Source organism: Aptenodytes forsteri, unplaced genomic scaffold (genome assembly GCF_000699145.1).
Source record: "Aptenodytes forsteri isolate BGI_AS27 unplaced genomic scaffold, ASM69914v1 Scaffold278, whole genome shotgun sequence".
NCBI classification, from domain to species: domain Eukaryota; kingdom Metazoa; phylum Chordata; class Aves; order Sphenisciformes; family Spheniscidae; genus Aptenodytes; species Aptenodytes forsteri.
In genome coordinates this window covers 3402891-3425346 of record NW_008795907.1, presented here as the reverse complement: position 1 = coordinate 3425346, position 22456 = coordinate 3402891, and the positions used below count along the sequence as shown (strand labels likewise).

At 44.3% G+C, this 22456-nt stretch overlaps 1 protein-coding gene across 1 annotated transcript in view; it reads left to right on the top strand.

The window, feature by feature from the left end:
• The window catches only part of MYO7B (myosin VIIB), a 52493-nt gene that overhangs the window by 20679 nt on the left and 9358 nt on the right, over positions 1-22456 (top strand). Inside the window, exons 19-39 of the mRNA XM_019473390.1 lie at positions 1381-1461; positions 2508-2726; positions 3365-3472; positions 4072-4248; positions 5337-5546; positions 6466-6633; positions 6911-6991; positions 7549-7676; positions 9285-9411; positions 10507-10626; positions 11499-11672; positions 12646-12873; positions 13302-13466; positions 14068-14185; positions 14279-14405; positions 15151-15320; positions 16030-16211; positions 17012-17139; positions 17689-17846; positions 18336-18489; positions 20498-20653. Coding sequence (XP_019328935.1) covers positions 1381-1461; positions 2508-2726; positions 3365-3472; positions 4072-4248; positions 5337-5546; positions 6466-6633; positions 6911-6991; positions 7549-7676; positions 9285-9411; positions 10507-10626; positions 11499-11672; positions 12646-12873; positions 13302-13466; positions 14068-14185; positions 14279-14405; positions 15151-15320; positions 16030-16211; positions 17012-17139; positions 17689-17846; positions 18336-18489; positions 20498-20653 — 3179 coding nt within the window. The remainder of the gene's footprint in view (positions 1-1380; positions 1462-2507; positions 2727-3364; positions 3473-4071; positions 4249-5336; positions 5547-6465; positions 6634-6910; positions 6992-7548; positions 7677-9284; positions 9412-10506; positions 10627-11498; positions 11673-12645; positions 12874-13301; positions 13467-14067; positions 14186-14278; positions 14406-15150; positions 15321-16029; positions 16212-17011; positions 17140-17688; positions 17847-18335; positions 18490-20497; positions 20654-22456) is intronic.

Sequence of the window (22456 nt, the reverse complement as noted above, 5' to 3'; positions counted from 1 at the left end):
CTTTTTTATAAGCCCCCTTTCAGTACTGATAGGCTGCAATAAGGTCTCCCCAAAGTTCTCTAGGCTGAACAACCCCAACTCTCTCAGCCTTTCTTCATAGGAGAGGTGTTCCATCCCCCTGACCATTTTCGTGGCCCCCCTCTGGACCCGCTCCAACAGGTCCGTGTCTTTCTTATGCTGAGGGCCCCAGAGCTGGATGCAGTACTCCAGGTGGGGTCTCACCAGAGCAGAGTAGAGGGGCAGAATTACCTCCCTCGACCTGCTGGCCACACTTCTTTTGATGCAGCCCAGGATACGACTGGCCTTCTGGGCTGTGAGTGCACATTGCTGGCTCATGTCCAGCTTTTCATCCACCAGTACCCCCAAGTCCTTCTGATGATATAGGACTGAATCCTGGTTTGGTTTAGAAATATTCCTGACAGTAGAGAAGGAAGAACTATAAAACATGACACAAATGCCCAAAAACTTCCCCCTTTTTTTCAAACTCTGCCTGCCACCTAACAGAGTATCACCTCTCCCTAAAAGCCTCACCTCCCTTTTATTTTTAAACCATCAGGGCTATGTGCCACTTCTGACAGCCACAGTGTGACAGCTTTTACCATGGGAAGTTCATCTTTCTCAGATGGGCTCCTAGTCCTGGCAGTTAGGACAGTGGGGAGCAAGTGGTCATTAGATGGGGGAGTTAACTTATCCAGGCTTGGTGCAAGGGCTTTTTTAGTTCTTACAGAGCTCTCCTACCACAGCAATGAATTTGGTCTGCAGTTGCTATGAGTATTTTTGCAGCATTAAGGGCAAAGTCAGCCCGGATGTATCAAGGTGGTTAGTAATACTTCTATCTCATCCTTTCTACTAGCAAATGGATAGCAAAGCAAATAGGAAAACACTTTGTGAGCTCAACTGATTCATGGTGCTGCTTCACTTGCAGAATGAGCTGAGCCTAGGTGAAATCCCCTAAGGCCTTTATTGACAGAAAAGGTCAGGCAAAACAGCCTATTCTGGCCTTTCCATCAGCATGGAGAACATGTAAGTGGGCAAAATGCTTTGAGTGAGGATAATTTTGAAGCATGTGGTACAAAAGTATCTGACCAGACTAATTTTTCTGCTGCAACATAATACTTTTCTTGGGCTACTCAGAAGCAGGAAGAAGAGCCCTCACTGAACTTCAAACTTGCCCTGGCAAGATGTCTACTAATAATTGAGCTAGTTAGTTTAGCAATAGCTTTCCTGGCTCTAGTGTTCCTAGACAGCAGATAAGGCTGAGATCAGACTGTAGACATCCCATAAAAGGAAAAAAATGCCACCTTATTCTTTACTATTATCATAAGAAGCAGCAGAAATAACCTATTGCTTGTCACCTCACCTTTCTGTCTGCTTAGGAAGCAGTTTCTGAAACAGAGGAAGTCTGCTGTAGCCATTCAGTCAGCCTGGCGAGGCTACTGCTGCCGGAAGGATTTCAGAATGGTAAGAGGCAGGTGTATATATAAATATATTTTTTTTATATATAAATATAAAATTGTGTATGTGTGTATGTTTATATACTATGCCCTGCCAGACTGAGTGGACTATTAGGAATGAAGATATTCACAACTGAAAGGAGGAGAGGCAAGATGGCAGGGTGTAAAAAAGGGTGTAAAGTCCAAGGAGGGCTCTGGGACCTCTCAGGGCTTGCTGAACCTGTGACATTTCTGCTTTCTGGTGAAATAGTAACCCAACTAGCCTCTGGCAGGCCTGGCTCTGGCGACCTGGCATATGAGTGATCCCACACTTCTTCTAGACAGGAGTCCAAGGCTAACATTTGTGCATCACCACCATGCTATGAGCAAAGTGTCTTCCACAACTGTTACAGGAAAACTGGGAATCTGTAAAAAATTACCAGAAAAATCATTATATCAATCTCACATTATTAAAAATATTGGCTGATCTTCTATAGATGGTGGGATTTCTGGGTGAGGAAAGCTACACCATATTGGGGGCACTCACATATTGTGTATTCGTGTGGCAGGGATTATTATTAACATATCCCATACATCCCATTTGCGAGGGGCAGGAGGAGAAACTGCCAGTTTCAGTCAGAAACTTTTTCTATTCTGCATCAATGATGCAATTCCTGCCTGAAGAGCCAGGCTGTTGTCCTGCACTCTGCCCCATCCTCCTCTGCTGCTTCTCTTGGTGTTGTCATACCCATCTCTCCAAGGACCTGCCTTTTTTTTTTTTCCATTCACTTGGCTTCATTTGTGCTCTCTTCCTTCCCTTGTCAAAATCCCAAGCTATCATTGTCACTTCCTGGAGCCACTCCCTAGAACAGGTCCCCAGAAGAATTCTATATAATCTAGTTTTAAAAGCCTATTACTGGCAGAAAATAAAGCATAAAGGGCAGTATTATCACATTAGTCCCTTCCAGTGTCTTTATCCAGTTACTGAATTTTGTTATCTTCTACTCATCCCAACTTACTCCCAGTCTTAATGATTTTGAACCATAATCACTTACTTTCCTCCACCTCCTACAGGTTATGCTGGGTTTCGGGCGCCTGCAGGCTCTCTACCGGAGCCGGCAGCTTGCTAAACAGTATGAAGCTACCCGGGCTCATATCATCAGGCTTCAAGCCATGTGCCGTGGTTATCTAATGCGTCAAAAGATAGCAGAGCAGAAGAAAGCTGTATGTGTTATACAGGCATATGCAAGGGGCATGTTTGCTCGCCAAATCTACCAGAGGATGAAGAGGGAGGTATGCTCACAGATACCTTGTGAACATGTTGTTTCTATGAAGTTCTGATAGAGATTTAATGACCAGCAAGTGTTGCCATAGCACTGGATGTGGATATTTATTTTGGGATATTTTATTTTGAGCTCTTGTCAAGTATGAAAGCAGAGTTTTAAGCAGACAATCTTGTTTACGTTTGCTTTCTGTGTTCATTATCACGGATCAAAACTTCACTGACAGAGCTGAAATGTTTTTGACAGAAGGGAGGGAAAAAGATAAGATGTGCATGTGTATCAGTCACTCCTGCAGGGGAAGATCAATTTCTACAGCAAGGCCTGATAATGTCACTTACAGATCCGTTCAGAAGGGAATCCTAATGCAGTGTGTCTTGGTACGCGCTGCCAGAGAAAATCCTGTACTTACTACCTTGGCGGTCCATAGCATATGGGAGGCCTTTCTATGATTTCCTTTCTGTATTAATGCTGTACGAACAGGACAAAGCCAGTTTGCAGATTTCTGCCTGTGGCCTGTTTCCTAAAATGCCAGATCTAGAACTGAGTCCATGTTGGGATAAAGTCCTGGTGTGGACAGCTTGTTAATGGCAAAAGGGAGCCGGCTCAGCAGTTGTGGAAACAGTCACAGAATGGTCCTGTTGTCCACAGAACAAGTGCAAGCTGGAAGCCAGGAATATCCGCTTGGAAGAAGAGAAATGTCTCATCCAAGTCCTTGGACCAGTGCAAGCAGGGGAAAAAGCTATGAGATTAGAAAAGGTAGTATGTTGGCAGAGGAACTCTGAATGCTATGTTCCTTGGCTGACAAGATGGCTTGCCCAGCTCACACCTGCAGACTTGCTCAAAGATCTGAACACTGCTATATTTTAATAAAAAATGGACATAGTTGTAAACCTATTTGTAACAGTGCTTTAGAAATGGGACAAGGCAAACACATGCACATTTCTGTTTGCAGTATGAGCTGGCACTTTAGCCAAACATGCACAATGCTGTTACAGCTCCCCAACACAAAACATTTTTAAATTTTAAATAATGTGGCTTTTTTTTTCCCCCCTGCTGTTAGGAATTCTGTGTTTTTCCTGTATTACCTCTTGTTGATAAAGTTCTTGAAAAATTGCACATCATTACCAATAGGCCAGCAGTCTATAAGGACAGCTGTAAGAGCAAGGCCCTGCTGCTGATGTGCTAGGTATTTGTGACTGCTTAGCACAAGCAACATTTGACTTCACATCCAACACTGCACTAGCAGAGCTGGACCTCGCTGTCATAACACCTTTGTAATAGTGTTTCATCCTCACACCCATTCATTCTAGCAGAATGATGTTCCAGTCATGCCTAACCAGTTTCTATGTTTAAAGGAACACCTGGCTACTCCGGAGAGAGAGGAGGCAGAAGCAAGACAAAGGAGGAATGCTATCGCCAATAAACCAACAAATCATGATGTTATCAGCGACCAAGAAATGGTGGACAAAATTTTTGGGTTTTTACCTTCTATGATCGGAGGCCAAGAAGGACAGGCTCCTCTGGGTTTTGAGGTACAGAGCTGCAGACTGGTAATGGGTCATGTTCATCCCTCATGTAAATCCATTGACTTTGTTGGAATTCCATCAGTGGTCAATTCTGTTTAATGAACTTCTGTACAGTGAAAGAATGACAGTGAATGAGTCATCCAGACAGTCTCTTTGGGAACTGCTTTCAGAGTCAGTTCCCAAAAGTTTTTGATAACATGCAGTTTGGGGACTATGTGTCTTCAAAAGCTACTGCATAGTTGTTTCTTTGGCACAGCAGGCCCTCACCAAATAGTGCCATTCTTTGCATTTTGGCACCAACCACATGTTCTGCTGACAGCGCTCTCAGTGATTTTCTGGCTGAAACAAGCTGGAAGTTCGTGACCCAGGTTATCCTGTGTTCTTAAAAGCAAAATTTGAGATACAGTGGTCCTGACAGCTGTGGAGGATGGAATCGGGTAGGGAGAGGTAGGCAGAGTAGAATGGTCTGGGTTAGTGCAGGTTGTGAGCAATGACATAGCACCTGGATTTTCCATCAGCAATGTTCTTGCTGAAGACCAAGACAGGAAGGTCATATGCAATGGATGCATCTCAGAAGGACAAGCTCTGAGTCCCAATGATCTGTTGGTAGCAGCTGAAAATGGCTTTGGGGTTTTGAGATACAGTGGTCCTGACAGCTGTGGAGGATGGAATCGGGTAGGGAGAGGTAGGCAGAGTAGAATGGTCTGGGTTAGTGCAGGTTGTGAGCAATGACATAGCACCTGGATTTTCCATCAGCAATGTTCTTGCTGAAGACCAAGACAGGAAGGTCATATGCAATGGATGCATCTCAGAAGGACAAGCTCTGAGTCCCAATGATCTGTTGGTAGCAGCTGAAAATGGCTTTGGGGTTAGCTGGAAAGCCAAAAAAAAAAAAAAAAAAAGAAAAAAAAAGAATGTAAAATAAGAATATCAGAGTACAGGGAAAGAAAATATGCTTCTTCCTCATGTTCTGCACAGGACTTGGAAACAAAGCCGAAAGCCAAAAAAAAAAAAAAAAGAAAAAAAAAGAATGTAAAATAAGAATATCAGAGTACAGGGAAAGAAAATATGCTTCTTCCTCATGTTCTGCACAGGACTTGGAAACAAAGCCTAACAAGCTGGATGAGGTTGACCTGGACATGGTTCCCATGAGTGTGGAGCTAGAAGAGGAAGCAGATGGTTTGGAAGAGTACACCTTCCCAAAGTTTGCAGCTACTTATTTCCAGGGGTCATCTACACATACACATATCCGGAGACAGCTGCGGCACCCACTACTCTACCATGATGACAAGGACAATGTCCTGGTATCTTGCTCCTTGTTGTTGTTGAACCTGCTCCCTCCACAGCCCTGGCTTCTACAGCTCCCCTCATCCTTGGGTCCCCCAGCCTCTGGCACAGCCCTGGGAACCAGAGACTTTAAAGCCAAGCAGATAGTCCTAAGCACTTGTATGAAAGTAGTAGTTCCCGTCAGCATTTTTTGGCACTTTGCAGGCAGGTATTTCACACAGATACCTGCCCAACACAAAATCTCTGGTCACCTTTAGTCTGCCTAAAGAGGGAACTCTGAGGCTTGTTTTGACTTCTCCAGATACCCTTTGGGGGCAAAAACAGACTGGAGAGAAGAAGCATCAGAGCTCACCTGTCTTTCTGCTCTTGTTAGGGTTGCTGGTCTGTGAGTTAGGACAGAAGGGGGAGGCCCAGGCCTCCAATTTTCCTGTTGAACCACAGGGGGATTGAGGAGGGGAGTTTTTCTTGATGCTAAGCAGCCTTGCAGAGTGGAGGATCCCATGCTGCAAAAACTTCGGTATTACTTGGCTTTCTAGTTCTGGGCGTGAGGGCTCCTGGAAGAGTTCACTCCACTGCTTGTCTGTCCAGGTGGGTAAATGCAGAGTGTAGTTCAGCCAAGGTTTCTCCGCCTCACTCCAGCCACAGCACACCTGCAAGGTGCCAATAAAGGGAATGGTGAGGGCTCAGCAATCACAGAGTAAATCTGACATTCCCACTAGAGCTGCACCCTCTTCCTTTAACATGAGAGTGTTGTGAATGTTGCTCTCATGTTGTCTGACATGAAAGTAAACTCCCAGTGTAAATGACAGGAAGAGACGGGAATTTTAACAGCTTGGACTGGGTAAAGGAAGAAAATGCTCTCATCTAAACAGGAAGAAACAGCATGAGGCCATTGGTTCTCTTGGCAGTTTCTGACTGTGCTTTCTGCCACCACAGGCTTCTCTAGTCGTGTGGGTTATCATCCTGAGGTTCATGGGGGACCTGCCAGAGCCAGCAATGTTTGCCAAGAATGCCACCACCAAGAGCGGCTCCGTGATGACACAGATATATGACACACTTAGCAGGAAAAACCAGGTCCAGTTCAGGAACGACAGCCCAAATATGGTGAGAGGAGCAGGATATGTTTGTATTTTCATTTGCTTTCCTTGGTTTCTGTGCTGTTCTACCAAGAGTGAGAAAAGCAAAGGAACCCTTTCATGCTACTGTACTTGAAATGCCAGAAGTGCAAAAGGGCCCCTGTCAGTCCTGGAAGGACACTGCAGCTCCTTCTGGCAGGAGGGGACAAAACAAAAACATCTCCATGTAAGCATCTTTCCTTCCTTAATGAATCATTCTTGCTATGCATTAAACTAATTTCCTATAATGGTAATGTATGTTGTAGAGAGAAAGCAGAAAGGATAACAAGATTTCCAAGGGGATCTCTTCCCTGAAGCTGAAACGGTCATCCAAGTTGACAGGGAAGGTAAGAGGTGGAAATAAATTGCTTCCCCTAAGTTTTTTTGCCTGGAACCCTGTCTTCACCTTCTGACAGACGTTATATGACAGCAACCTCCCAGCTGGGAACTTGTTCCACTGCCAAGCCAGCACAGCCATGTACGGGATACCTGGTGCACTGTTCTTTTAAAACTATCCCCATGTGTACTGCTGTCATTCATTCTCTGGCAGATTCACTTGATCCTTTCCTGCTGAATAGTGACCCCTGAACACAGGGAACAATTTATTATTGAGAATTGTTGGTATTACAGTACAGTTTGCCCAAAGCCCTGAGCAGACTGAGAACCACCATGTGCTTAGGGCTGTACAGGACAGTACAAGAAAGTTCTCCTAGCCAGTAATAGTGCTGTAACACTGCATTTTATGAGTTTGCTTGAGAGAGGGGGAAATATGGTCTGTTCCTAACTGAGCAGAAAGAGTTTTAGCCAGAAAGGTAGAGAAGGAATGTCTCTCATTTCTGGGAGAGCTGCCTGGTAAGAGAGGAGGTTTCTAGAGCACTCTGGGGTTCTGCTTGGTTTCTTTCAGGTGACAGACCAGCTGAGAAGTGGAGAAGAGGCCTTCCAAGAGGACAGCTCAATCTCTGAGAGACCTATGTCCAACCTAGAAAAAGTGCACTTCATTATTGGCAATGCAATTCTGCGCCCTGCCATCAGGTAGGAAATTTGTTCTTCCTTTCTGGGACCAGGCACCCATTACATCAAGGAAATCCAGCATTCCCTTTCCACAGTGCCAGGGCATTTTCCAAGTGCTGGAAATGTCTCACATTTATCTCTGGGGATTCCTGACTGAAAGCCCAAGCTAGTCACATAGAACTGAGACTGTAGGCCACACACCTCTTCGGAGGATGGGTCACCTTTATCAGAGGGGACAGAGAACGACTCCCCTACTACCTTTTCTGGTATCTTCATCTCATAGTTTAGGTCAGCTGCCTCCATGTATGGCTTTCTGAATACCCCACAGATATGCAATAGGGCAGAGCTCAGGGCTGTAACCCAATAACACCTGAAGGTGGAAAACAGCCCTAGTGTGAGGGAGAAGAAACATTCAGAAGACACAATAAGAAGTATGGAGTTAATGTACACTAGGTGTATGAGAGGTGTTTATAACCTCAGTTTCCCAATAGCCTGTTTCTGAAACCTCAAGCAATGTCCCCAAATCAGAGATGGTTGAAGGCCGGGCTTGCTGAATATATCAGCCACTAGAAGAAGAAATCCGGCTTACAAGTGGTGTGAGGCCGGACCTTAGGCTAAGCATGGTGTGAGGATGAGACAGACGCTGGTTGGTTCTGACCTGACCCCGTGAATTCTCTCCTCCATTTTAGCTCATTTTAGCTTATGCAACACTTTTCTGTAACAAAGCCCATAGGCACAGGCCCTGCCTTGACCTCAGTCGTGGGCTGCATTCCTCTCTATATAGTTGCTTTGTTTCAGTCAAGATGTTCCCAGAAGCAGATCCTCAGCTGGCAAAAATTGCCTTCAATCAATGTATCATAACAGCCACAGGCTGTAGATACTGAGGAGTATCTACTCCCTCATTCTGTGTTTCATCATATGTCCTATCTGGGAACAAAAACCTCATCCACCTTGTGTCCTCCCACATCAGACTTGCCAAATGTGTGTTCCAAAAGTCCAGAAATTTTAAGACTATTTTTAAATAGCAGTTTTGTTTGTATGCAGATTTTTGCATCTGTTTCCCATATGTCCTTGCTGCAGGCAACTTGCATTTTCAGAAGCTCACTCTGAAGCACCCTTTCCTCCATTCTTGTCCAAGGACTCACTCCAAGTTTACTAAAAATATAAAATTAAGCAGGGTGTCCCCCTATTCTTATCCCAAAATCCACATAGGAGCGGACAGACAAGAGCCATGAGATACAAGCCACATACTGTAGAGAGCTTAGAGCAAGTTTCACATGTGGAGGGACAGCAATGCCAGTTCACAGCTGGATGACCCAGCAATTGTTATCCCTGCACAGCCCCCCTGCTTGTCACAGGAGGTAATCCAGAATGGGATTTGCGCTTGAACTGTTTGAGTAACAAGGAGTAGCAAAGGGCACTAAGTATACCTTGAGCCTCTTCCTGCCAAAGCCAATGAAACAGTTATTTCCTGTGGTACATTACAGGTGGTATCCTAGCTAATGTGGTTAAACCTAGCTCAGGTCTACTTCATCATGCTGCAATCATGCCAAGCTTGCAGTGGAAACGTAGCCAAAGACAGTTCAGACAGTGAATCATTATCTGTTGCTTTCACATGTTTCATTACAGAGATGAGATTTATTGCCAGATTTGCAAACAACTCACTGAAAACAGCAACAGGAGCAGCTATGCTCGAGGCTGGATCCTCCTGTCACTTTGCCTTGGTTGCTTTCCTCCTTCAGACACATTTGTGAAGGTACATTACTAACCTTCCCTGCAGCAGCTTAAATGCTTTAGCTGATGTGGTTTCTTGTGTATTTTGATGTTTTGATACAAATAGCCACATAAACTGTTTGGCTGCCATAGCAGCCAGTGCTGTGATTTTAGCAGAAACTATCTCATCTCATATGCTTATCTGGGAATTTAAATAAATGATTGCTGTACTCACATTTAATTCTGTTTCATTACATGCCATACAAGTCAGGTTCTCTTGTTGATCGCAGCCCTCATTTAGATCTGTAATCTGCAAAGAATTTGGCAAATTTTGTCCTCTCCAGTTCTGCCTTTCCAACATTTAAAAGCTGTCTCCAGTTGCAGTCCTAGTGATTAAATATAGTCAGGAGTCCAGTATTAAAATCACTCCCCATATTTTACCAGTTCTTACCCTACATCTCCAAGCCCTACAAAATCCAATAGAGATCTGGGCTTTTTTGTCATTTTCTTAAATACATTAATTTCTAAATTTAAATGGATGATAAATCCAGTTCATCACAGAAGAAAAAAACCAACACAACCTGTGGCTCCAACTTGACATCAATATATATGTAAATACAAGTCCATGCTTATACCATGTCAGCCAAGATAACAGAGTCATACAGACTCCAAAAGCTCAGTTTATCCAGTCCTTCTCTTCCAACGTCCAATCTTAATCGTGGACTTCAACTATTGATATTGCCAGAGAACTTAGTAAAACTAAAAGTAACCATAATCAGCAGCCCTAACCTGCCATTAGCCCTCTTCCCAGCACTTTGGTTCATACAGAATGTCACAAGACTTCAGGCTCTTCAGTTGGAAACACTAACCCTTGCTCTAATCATAAGAATAAAGTCTCCACTGTCTAATATTCATCATACAGTTAAACACGGTGAATAGACTGACACAAGCCTTCCTCTTTAGTCTAAAAGCTTTGCAGAATGAGGGAAAACTTGGTGTCTCAAACCTAACCTTTAACACTTTCTGGTAAACTGTAAGCTAACTGATCACTCTAATCTAGTCTATCAGCTGCAGAAGGTTTCTAGTGTTTCATGAGGATTAGTATTTCCTAACTCTTTCTTATGCTCTCTGCATATAGTACCTGTTGAATTTCATCCACCATGGGCCCACAGGCTATGCACCATATTGTGCTGAACGTCTGAGACGTACCTATGTCAACGGAGCACGGACTGAACCTCCAAGCTGGCTGGAACTTCAGGTGGCAACTCCCTTTTTCATCATTTATATTGATATGTGTCATTTTATGCTGGATTGTATTTACTAACCTGTGCTAACAGATCTTCCTAAGTCCAACAATGGAAATCAATTGCACAAGGGGATTGAAGACCAACTGCCTTATTCTGGACAGCTTCTTAGATACACCTCTTCTGGCTATTCACTTAACCTAAACCCAGTGGAGGATGTAAGTTAAAAGCTGCAACACATGATTTGCAGGGAGATACCTCCATCCACTCAGGAGCCATAGGCCAGAACCACCTCCTTAGGGAAGCTCTTACCATCATTTGTGGAAAGAACTGAACAGGGCTTATGCTTTTAAAATGGAGGGAAGAAGTGTGTATGATAGGGCTACATTGCCCTCCCCCTTCCTTTAAAAGTCACTCTAGTAATTAGAAGTCACACACACACATGCACACATACCCCACCTTAAGTGAAGACCTCAGTTCAATTCCTTCCTAAATCTGAGCGACCCTATTGCCTAACACACACCTTCCTGGGCAAAATGCTTGCTGCAGGCCATGTCTCCACTGATGCATGTAAGGCTGTACCCAAAAGTTATCAGGCCAAATAAGGCTCACAAAAAGCCTATCAGTCTACACTGTTATGTGATAATCAACTCCCCTGAGCTGTGGGGAGGAGGGAACTTTATTCCAGTGCTGCTCCAGGGATATAATTTATATTTAAGGCTCACCATGCATTGAAGAAACTGTGTGGGCGTTGGAGATTCACTTAAAGATTGTTGACTGGAGTGTACAGTGTGTGGAGCTCTTAAATCTAAATGTCTTCTTCATTCCTCACAGAAAAGTAAGGTTGGTCCATAATTTGTTTCTCTCATTTGACTCTGACTTACAGGCAACAAAGCAGAAGAAACCCATTATGTTTAATGTCACCCTGATGAACGGCCAAAGCGTCACTGTTCCTGCAGACTCTGCTTCCATTGCCAAAGAGATCTGTCAGTTCATAGCAGATAAAACCAAACTGAAGGATGTGTTTGGTTTTTCACTCTACATTGCTGTGTTTGATAAGGTAAAGTGTAGAAAAGTAGAATGAAAGCTCCCTTCTCTTTCTGTGGAGTTGCTGCTGCCCACCCAGCCTCACTGAGGACTCCCTCTGACTTCTGGAAGCACCCCCGTCCCAGCCCTATGCTCAAACCAAATCAGTTTTGAATCCCAGCTGAATCTCAGGAGCTGATAATCCTGTTCTGCCTTTCTGCTGGCTAGCCACTTAGCAATTCCTGCTGCAGGCCTGTGAGGTTTCCTTTGCCAGGTCATATAAGTGACTAGTGTCCCGGCTCCCATTCATGGGCAGTGCAGCACTGTGGTCTCCCCCCATGTTCTGGGATCCCACCTGCTCGTCATGCATGCAGCACTGCAGAACTGCTGGAGTAGGGTGAAACTAGCAGGTCTCACATGCTAGTGAGCTCTGCTCAAAGACATATTTCCCACCTGCACTGCTGCACGTGACTTTCTTGTCCTGTATTACAGTGCTGCTGATACAGCCCCTATCATGTGGCATTGAAAGCCAAGGTCCTTGCCAGGGCTGCTGCTGTTAGCTCACATGCTGGCATTTTACCCTCTCCTTCCCTTTGCTTTTTTTTTACTGTAGTGCTGTAAAACAGACATACACAGCAGGATGACATCTTGGTGCTCAGAGTTAGGCACCAATAGCAAAGAAATTAATTCAGAGATGGCATTTTTGTTTAGATTACAGCAACACTTGCACGTGCACTTAAGGGGATATACAGGGGATAAACAAAGTTCAAGGAGACAAATAGAAGATTGTAAACCAGAGCTGCTTTGTCTTAACTTCCAACTTATTTTTCCTGATACCATCCCTGTGCATAAAAATACACAAATTTACCAAAGTACAACTTGCACATCCATCTGCTTACCTTTTCAGAGTTTTTCTTGCTGTCAGGAGACTAGGAGCTTTGGGTTTGTTGTTCTTCACTCAGATCCAAAGCAGGCATGCCAGTAAATGCAGTGTCCCTTTGTTCTAGGTCTGGTCACTAGGTGCGGGACGAGATCATGTCCTGGATGCCATCTCTCAGTGTGAACAGCTAGTGAAGGAGCGGGGCACACATGAACGCAACGCACCCTGGCGACTCTACTTCCGGAAGGAAATCTTCACCCCCTGGCACAACTCCCAGGAGGATCCTATCAGCACTGATCTCATTTACCACCAAGTCATTCGCGGCATCCGGTTTGGAGAGTACCGTTGTGAGAAGGTGGGTCTCCTTATTCATCCTCCTAAAGAGACAAAACTATATTAACATTTCCCACATTAAAGAGCAGGAAGATGAATAAAGTTTCTAGTGGCTGTGAACAACCCTTCCCTTCTTAACGAACAATTCCTGTTCAGGTGATTGTGCCAGCTGTCACACTGGCAGCTATAATTAATACATATTTTTTTTCTGCAACTTTCAGTTCATGTGGCAGCTGGAGGCATGTCCAAAGGGGCAGTTTGAGTTCTTTTAAAATATCTTTGCTAATAATCTCTTTGATGCTATGATTGTGTCAAGTTCATGACTGTCAAGAGTTATTAGAGAAAAATGGAGAAAACTCCATTCCTAAATTGGCTTCAAGGTTGAATGAGGCTATCTGGACTTTGTGACATCTTTCTAGGCCTCTTTTAATGGATTAATTGTTTCAGGAGGAGGATTTGGTGGAGATAGGTGCAAAATATTGTTACATCCAGTTTGGAGATTCCATCCACAATGAACTTGTACAGAAAGTGCTCCATGACTGTATCCCAGTGAAACAGTTGAAGTCCAAGACCCTGGAAAAGTGGGTGAGCCTTATAACCTACGCACATGCTAAGGTAAGAGGTTTGTCTGGCACCGCTAGGTAACCATTCTCGAGCACCAGCTTCTGCTTCTTTTACCATTTGCATTTATGAATAGTCTCTTGGGGGAAAAAGGAAAAACATCTCAATTTCTATATTCCAAATAGTTAATTAGGGCTGGGGGAGTGGAGAACCTCCACTCACTCTTCCATATAGGGCTCAACAGGGGGGCAGAGTTAAGAAAGTATGTTTAAATCTCTGAATAGAGTATCTTTTAAGGCTGTCTCTCTCCCATCTGACAACTGAGTCAGGATGGGCATGGGATGGAATATTGGTTTTGATCTGGAAATGGATTACCTGAATTATTTCCTTGGCACCCAAAGTGTGTTAGACTCCGAACAGGTCAGTCAGTGGGGATTTGAGGGAAATTTGGAATCCACGTGCCTGTGGGCAGCCTCAGCTGCGTGTGGTGGGCCCCTGGAGGCTGTTCCTGATTTGACTTTCTCCAGGTACCCTTGACACCAGTGACAGCAGAGGGCTGTTGGGAACCTCTGGGATCAGGCCTGCTCTTTATTGTGTGCAGAACATGCAAACCAGATTTTACTGAGAAAACCTTGGGTATCTTTTTATACTGCAGGCCCCATACACACAGGACCGTCTCTCCCCTCAGACTGTGAAGGAACAACTTGTAGATTTTGCTCGCTTTCAGTGGCCTTTGCTTTTTTCCCGATTCTTTGAAGTCACTAAGTTTTCAGGTAATACCTGGAGCCTGGGAGTAGAGGACTGATATAAGATCAATAGAGGAGGACTTGTATAGCATTGATAAGGAGTTTTTTCTGCATTTTCAGGTCCCAGCTTGCCCAAGAACCACTTTATTGTTGCTGTAAATTGGAAAGGTATCTACTTCTTGGATGAGTCAGAAAAGCGGCTCCTTGAGCTGACCTTCCCAGAGATAACTGGCATCCACACCAACAGGTGAGTGCCCCAGAAAGACAAGATCTGAAGAAGGCATCTCTGCCCATGCTCAGAAAGGGTGTATGTAGGAGGGAAGTGTACTTTCTCTGCCGTCCCCCTAGGTGATTTGATCTGAGCCTGGAAAGGTGGTTTAGCCTAGGTCTGGGAAACAGAAAGGGAAAAGTTCTGAGCAGCCTGTAAAGGAAATACTGAAAGGGCTGAATCTTTCCAGCTGGTGGATCCTGCTCAGTCAGAAAGGTGTAAGGAAGCACAGCCATGCATCAAGACAAGAATGGCCCAAATAACTAACATAGTTAAGCCATCGTCTGTTATGCGTGCTGGGAGTTCATATACTTCTCAGGTGTGATGGACCTGAACAGGATAACTGAGGGAAAGAGGGTAACCGTTGGCTTGCTCAGGGCACACATCCTTGCATCAGATCACTCAGAGAATAGGGTCTTACATACACAAAAAATACCTCTGCGAGGACTGTCACAGATTTAATTAGTTGCCCCGTTGCTCCAAAAGAAGGGTGTTCTTTTGTCTATAATGAAGCACTTTTGTACAAAACATGATGGAGTCCAGAGTGAACCTGAACCACTTCAGTCCTTCATACCTACCAACTCATGAGAAGACAAATTAAGAACTACCAATACTCACTGTAAGGAAGTTGTCTGCAAGGAGGTGTAGGTGCCTTGGCTCTGACTGCAGATGTGTCTGTAAGTTTTTCAGATGTTCTGGTAACAAACTGTTCAATAATACATAGGGCAGTGAAGTCATTTGGACAGAGTTGCACTCTCATCACACTTCGTGCTGAGGAGTTTGTCCTGACATCTGTAAACAGCGTTGTCATTGCTGAACTGGTGGTCATGTTCCTGGAAGGACTGAAGAAGAGATCACGATTCGCTGTGGCAATGCATGAGAAAAAATCCCAAGGTAAGCCTTGTAACTTTTCTACAGGGTAGGGAAGAAATTTTGAGAGAACCCACAGCACTTGTTTGAAAGAGCTGAGAGAGAAGAGGGAGAACTTCAGTAAGAGTCCCTTTGCTCCAGGAGAGATGCATAGTGATCAGCACAGCAATACAGAGCATAAGGCAATGTGATTCAATACCTTTGCAGACAAATTACCTTTCCTTCCTCCTTCTACTTCTTTACATATTTTATTTAGATAGTACAGTATCCAACAACTCAGCATGCTTATAGTAGGAAGTTGGATCTGGGCTCCGTGGAAATAGTTTCCAGAAAAATTTCACAGAGTTGGTAAACTGGAATTCTAATAATTTCTCTGTTAGTTGGCTGGAACAGACAAGAGGGGATTAAAATGTAAACATTAACTTCATCTACTTACAACTACTGAGTTTCTTTCCATGCTTTGCTGCCAGTTCTAGACACAAAGTCAGCACCCATTTGAATCAAATGGAGTTTTGCCATTGCCCTCAGTGGATCAAAATCAGGCTGTCAGAGGAAGTTTAAGTGATTTCTCTGAAGTGTTACTGGATAATTAGCCATATTTACACAAATCACTTTCTATTGCTAATTGAATTCAGGCCTTCAAAATACAATTCCCTTGTCTTTCACATTGCAATCCCCTTGCATTTTCTTGGGCTGTCAAGCCTGAACAGTACTCTCTTATTCTGTTTTCCAGAAGACCCTGCTATCCTGTCCTTCAGGAAGGGAGACTTGCTAATCTTGACTGAAGACAAAAGGCTGGATGCAAACTCTGGCTGGATCTGTGCCCAGAATGAAAGGACAGGCAAAACAGGGAATGTATTTTTGGAAGAGATCTACATCATTCCTTGTCTCACAAAACCCTCTAGTCAAGTGCTGGTAAGAATTGCTAAGCACTCTCTTTGAAGAGACTAGGCGATAAATGATAATAACAATGTTAAATATGATTAAATTTATAACTGGAAGTTAATTGTTCCTCCAAAGTCAGACAAGTTCTGTACCTCCCATTGAAGCAAAGCATTTCATTCTGTCCTGTCTGAAAACAAAACTAAACCTAGTCCAAACTCTAAGGAGAAGACTGCAGTTGCACAAAAGCAATGACTTTCAAAAAAACGGTCCATTCACCATTAGGGATTTCAGTGCCTGGAATTGGTAGCAATTAATGGAAATGAGTGTGCAGTTTAATTTTCCTGCATTCACACTGGGCTTGATTGGTGATCATACATTACGTCTCAAGGGATGCTCTAAGTTACTTTAAAAAAATATGCTCTTTGAGGGAGTCAAGGTTTCCCATTGATCACTCTGCTAACAATTTTGTCTTCAGTTTTGGAGATTCAGCATATTGGATACTGTGCTAACAAGTGAAAAGCTGAAAAAGTGGGGGGAAAACACACCAGTGGTAAAAGCAGGTGGACTTTTATCAAGTGTTGTGCTTTGGATAATCACATACATTTTGATGGCCACTACTGTTGGGTCTATGGAAATTACTTCCTTGAGTCGACTATTCCCAAGTCTTTCTTGAGTCTCTGAAAATGCTGCTTAGGGGACAGAAGGTCTCCTGCAGCACAGAGTACTCAAGTTTAGTGTACACCATCTGCGCATATATGCTGAGTAACATCTGACAATCTGTGCAGAGACCTGTGTCCATGTGACATCTCTACGTGGCTGTGTCATTCCAGAATTTGCTGATGATGTCTCCAGACCAGAGGAGGACAGCTTCACAGAACTCCTACATGGATGAACCTGATGAAGAGGATCTCAAAGTGAAGCCTTACACCCTGGAGGAGTTCTCCTATGAACACTTCAGGTGAAGCTCTCTGTGTAGTGTGTGCCCTAGGAAAGTTCTTGTTGATCTTCAGTGATCCTTAAAGCCTAGGATGTAATGGCATCTTCCATTTCTGATTGGGTTTCTTCTTTGTTTCCTGTAATTAAGTGTGACTTTGGACATGCAGAGATTCTGGCACATGGCCTACTTGTATCTTTTGTCTGCAGAAATGCAAAGGGAAGGGTAGAAGAGCCCCAATCAGACTTACTTATTTCCAGCAGGCCCTATTCTTACTTCTCACTCCTTCTTCAGCACTTACCAGCTAGTGAGGATACACAACATCTCGGGCCTCAGAGAGTAAGAGAAAAATTAGTCTTCTAAAACCTCTCTTCTTTTTGCAAGCCTTCTCCCTTCTGGATCTACAGGAAACTATATTTTCCTGTTCTTATTGACCTGCATAATCAAAGGAGATATGAGATCACTGTCTTGGGAAAGAACATGCCTAGAGATAAGTCTTTGTGATAATGATCTCCTATGTTCATAGCAATACTGATCCAGTAATTTTGTATGCCTGCACTTGTCTTCATTCAGGACTCCTGAGAAGGAATCCATCAGCAAAGCTGTTCTCCAGAAATCCCGTGGGCGCAGTCAACTGTGGGCACACTCTAAGGAGCCCTTGAAACAGCCCTTGCTGAAGACAGCATGCACAGACCCTGGTCTTCGGGACTTGGCTTGTCAAGCCTTCATTGATATCCTTTCACTCTTCTCTTTGTGACCCGAGAACACTTGGGAAGGAAAAGCTAGCTACCGCCACTAAACTCACCTCAACTGAGATAATACTGCATACACATTACAGAGGATACATTTACATCAAGGTGCAGGATATCAGCTCTGCACAACTTAGCACTGTTTCCCTTGTCTACAGAGGAAAGGTCCCTATTCCTTCCCAATGCTCCACAACTCCTGATGGCTCACTTAATTGAGAATGTGGCTTTAGGAGTGAGTGAGATTTACTGCATATGCCCAGAGCAAGCTGCTAATACAGTATCAATCATAGCCAAGCAGTGACCGCTGCACAGGGAAAGGGGGTAGGGGACAGGCAGGGGATATGTTCCAGACCCTCCTCCCAGTATTTGCCACTTAGACATCAACAGAGTCACTAATATGTTGGGATCCAGGTGAGACTTCCCATTTACCTTCCAAAATTGGCCTGCTTTTGTCCTTAACAGCACATTCACCCATCATGAAATTCATGGGAGACTATCCCTCAAAACAGGCACACTCCTCTGTGGAAGTCACTGACCAGATATTTGTAGCAGCTATCCAGGAGGAGGTCCTGCGGGATGAGATTTACTGTCAGATTATGAAGCAACTGACTGAGAACAGAAACAGGTACTCACCTGGGTGCAAACACCCTGCTTCTGCAGAGCCAGGGGTCAAGTGCAGGTGGTGAGCAGGAATCCCTGCTACACCTGTGATGGGGTGGGGGCAGAGGGGAAGGATGGCCAAATGTTGGAGTGAGACCTTCCCTTCCCCCTTTTTCCAGGCACTGCTGTGGGGCTCACCTTTGCAGAGCACTCAGGACCACTGACTGGCAGTGATAGGCCACAAAGCAGGACGTTACTTGTCTCCTTTGAGCTGCTGCTTTGCTCCCATCAGCATTCAGTGCTCGTCTCTGTGCAGTATGGTGTGAGACAGGCAAGGTGTTACTGAAGCCGTCTTACTCCCAAGGCAGTCTGTGGAGAAAATACGGCACTGCATAGACTTCTTCGTGTTTTCAGTGACTGCACTGCCAGCCCTCCATTTGTTTTAAGTTTCCCAATGACAGTATTTCCCTCCTATAAGTGCGTAGTTCACACTAGATCTTTTACTACCAGTGAATCCTTTTCAGTAGTTATATTAATTAGGTTACACAACTGGCTTGCGGAACAGATTGGTTACACAGGCCTCTGCCCCTGACTAAGTCTCTGAAACAGGCTGGTGTTTGCTTCCCCACTCATAAAATCATAATTTGACCTACTTCCAGGGGAACTGAATTGTAAAAAGAAGCTTAAAATAATTATTAACAAATTATTAATTTGTTAACAATAATTATTAACAAAATGGTTTTTCTGTTTCTAGCTGCATTGTGTCACTGCACAAGTTAGAGAAGGAGCTTCTATTTGTTTCTTTTCTTTCTTACTGTTCCACAAATATTAAACTTAGTGGAACTTCTACCATGTGTGTAACTGTTAAATGGTAAATTTCCTTGCCTGCAGTAAATCTCACAGGCTATTTAATGCATAGTCTGTAACCACGGTGCCAGTGCCATGCCTGATGTACTCTACCAATTTAGTCCTGTGGGTCATTCACTGTTTTGAGAAGGATCACTGATGTGGAAAAAACAATGCTTGAAAGGTGGCTATTTCCATATATTTTCATCAGAACAGCCAGAGCAACAAATCTTTCATCCTTCCCAGGCTAGTGCCCTATGGACCATGTCACACTCTCACCCAGACACAAACACCACTGATCTATAGAGTATAAATGGGATTAAAATAGTGTGTCTTCATCTGCAAAATTAGAAAAGTAAATGGGAATAAAGAAGCCAGGACGTCTTTATTCAGCAGTCTGGTGCCCATTCAAAGGTAGACCTGCTGGCTTTCCCAATCAAAACCACTTCACACCATTTAGCGTTTCAGAGCAATCCCTGGGACACAGCTGAAGTATGTTCTGCTCCTGGCTTTGAAAGTAGAATGACTGACCACCTCTTGGCTGCAAAGCCTTTCTTACTATTCTTACTGGTGAGGGTGAGATGCCAGAAGAGCTTTGACTGGCAGATTTCACAGGTGCAGAGGCTGGAGGAACTGGCTTTCTGCCTGAAAATTGTACAAACTTGATCTGGAATTTTGAAGAACTGTAACTACCTCATTACACAATGCCATCTACCTGCTCATTTTTCAGAGCAGGAGCATGCATAAGGGAAAGTCAATTACAAGCAAAGTGCTTGTACCCTGAGCAACACTGGCTACCACAGAGGGCAGGTGAATACAAACAGCTGATAAAGCACAATCCAAAAACATGTGAGCTTGAACAGCAAATTAACAGTGGTTTTCCAAGACGACGGCACCAGGGTCACTGCTGCCAAGATGACTGTTAAACCGGAGCTTATATTTATTCATGACATTTGCAACTGTCATGAATATTTATCAGCCAGGATTTAGCATTGTCTTTGCATATGGGCTGTGGTTGTTGCACAGAAAATGGCTGCCAGATCCTGTGTGAAGGCTTTGTTGATTTGCAGCTCTCTGTTGAATAGCACAACATATCATAATTGGAATGTGTTTCTCTTCTCTGTAGCTGGTGTGTAGTCAAAGAATTGTATGTGGCTATAGCAGAACCATTTGCTTTGTGTTCACAGGTACAGCGTGACCAAAGGCTGGCAGCTCCTTTGGCTCTGCACTGGCCTGTTCCCACCCAGCAAGTCACTGCTGAAACATGCCCAGAAGTTCATGGAGACACGTCAGAAAGAGACACTGGCCCTGGAGTGCAGTCGGAGAATTCAGACAGTGATGAGGTAAACAGTCTGGCATACAGCCAGCTGAAAGTGTTAAAAAAGTCATGAATTACGTGCCAAAAAGCACATGGGCTAAAATATTGAGACTCTTACTTTCCCTTCTCTCTTTACATCCTTTTTAAAGTGATCATTATTTTTAATTCTCTTATGGACTTTGAACCACTAAGAGAGGTCTGTGTCATAGTTTCACTTTTTTCTTTCACAGTTAGCAACATTTTTAAAGGTTCAGCATCACACATAATCACTTGACTCCCAGAGCTGGGTATTTCCAACACCCTAAAGGGCATGCAGCTTGAAATGAAATCCTGCGTTGTCATTGATGAGGTCCTGACCTTGCTTTCCTTTGGTGAGGCAGCATATCCTTATCTCCCTTATATGTGCCTGTGGGTTAGTCTTGAATTTGTTGAATCTCAGTAGCACAGAGCTGCACATGTACAGCTAAAAATATTAGGTTTTACTCATAGCGGGGTGGCACCACTGAAGTCACTGACATCTGCAGAGTGCTAATGTGGCTCTGTTGGTTTTCTGGTGGTGAAGCAAAGCAGATCCGTGCTAGGAAAACAGGATCAACACAGTCATTTCCTATTCTTTGAAGAAATCCGAATGAGCAAAGCCCTGAGACTTAACATGGCTGCTCAGACCAGGGCACTTCTTAGTCCTCTAGGCATTACCCCTGTCCTGGTGAGGGTTGAAGCAATAGGGCCTCCAGCCCACAGTGCTTCTCAAGCTTCTGAATGACTTGTTGGTGTAATGAACTTGACATGACCAGAGATAGTAGAAGGGCTACCTGATTTTCAGGAAGAATCAATTGAACTATAGGGGGAAGGTTTCCCTAGATTCCTCCAGACACTGGAATTATGCAGCTTGACGCTTTGAGAACACAGTGCTTTGGCATCAAGGTTAACCCCAACCTTCTCCCTTTTGATGCTGTCATGAGTTACCACCTGCCTGCCACAGACCTCTTTGGTAAAGAAGCTGCCCAATGATTTCTCCCTCCAGCTCCTCATCCTCCCCCTTCTCTTAGGCTGGGCCCAGCGTTTGGTCTGTGAGCCCTGTGGGCCAGGCTCGAGGGGAATGCTAACACAGTGGCTGTCTCCCTTGCAGCGGATTGGTTTTGGCACTGCTGGGGAAATGTCACTACACATTGAACTCGCTTTTGAAGTGCCTGAAAAATGCATGGCAAGGAATGCTATTCAATGTTTTTTTCTATGGAGAAAACTGAAAATTTCCTGCCTCCCTATATCATGTGCTATTCATGCTCTAAGCCCTGTTGAGCTGTATAGAGCTTCTTTGGAGTGAGAAACAGAATGGGCTGTTTGGGAGGAGAATTCTGTCTGCTAAACTGCCCCAGATCTGGAGCCTGGGGGACGGGAAGAGAGTGCTGTGGTTTAACCCCAGCTGGCAACTAAGCACCCCACAGCCGTTCACTCACTCCCCCCGCGGTGGGATGGGGGAGAGAATCAGAAGGGTAAAAGTGAGAAAACTCATCGGTTGAGATAGAGACAGTTTAATAGGTAAAGCAAAAGCCGTGCACACAAGCAGAGCAAAACAAGGAATTCATTCACTCCTTCCCATCGGCAGGCAGGTGTTCAGCCATCTCCAGGAAAGCAGGGCTCCATCACGTGTAACGGTTACTTGGGAAGACAAATGCCATCACTCTGAACATCCCCCCCTTCCTCCTTCTTCCCCCAGCTTTATATGCTGAGCATGATGTCATATGGCATGGAATATCCCTTTGGTGAGTTGGGGTCAGCTGTCCCAGCTGTGTCCCCTCCCAACTTCTTGTGCACCCCCAGCCTACTC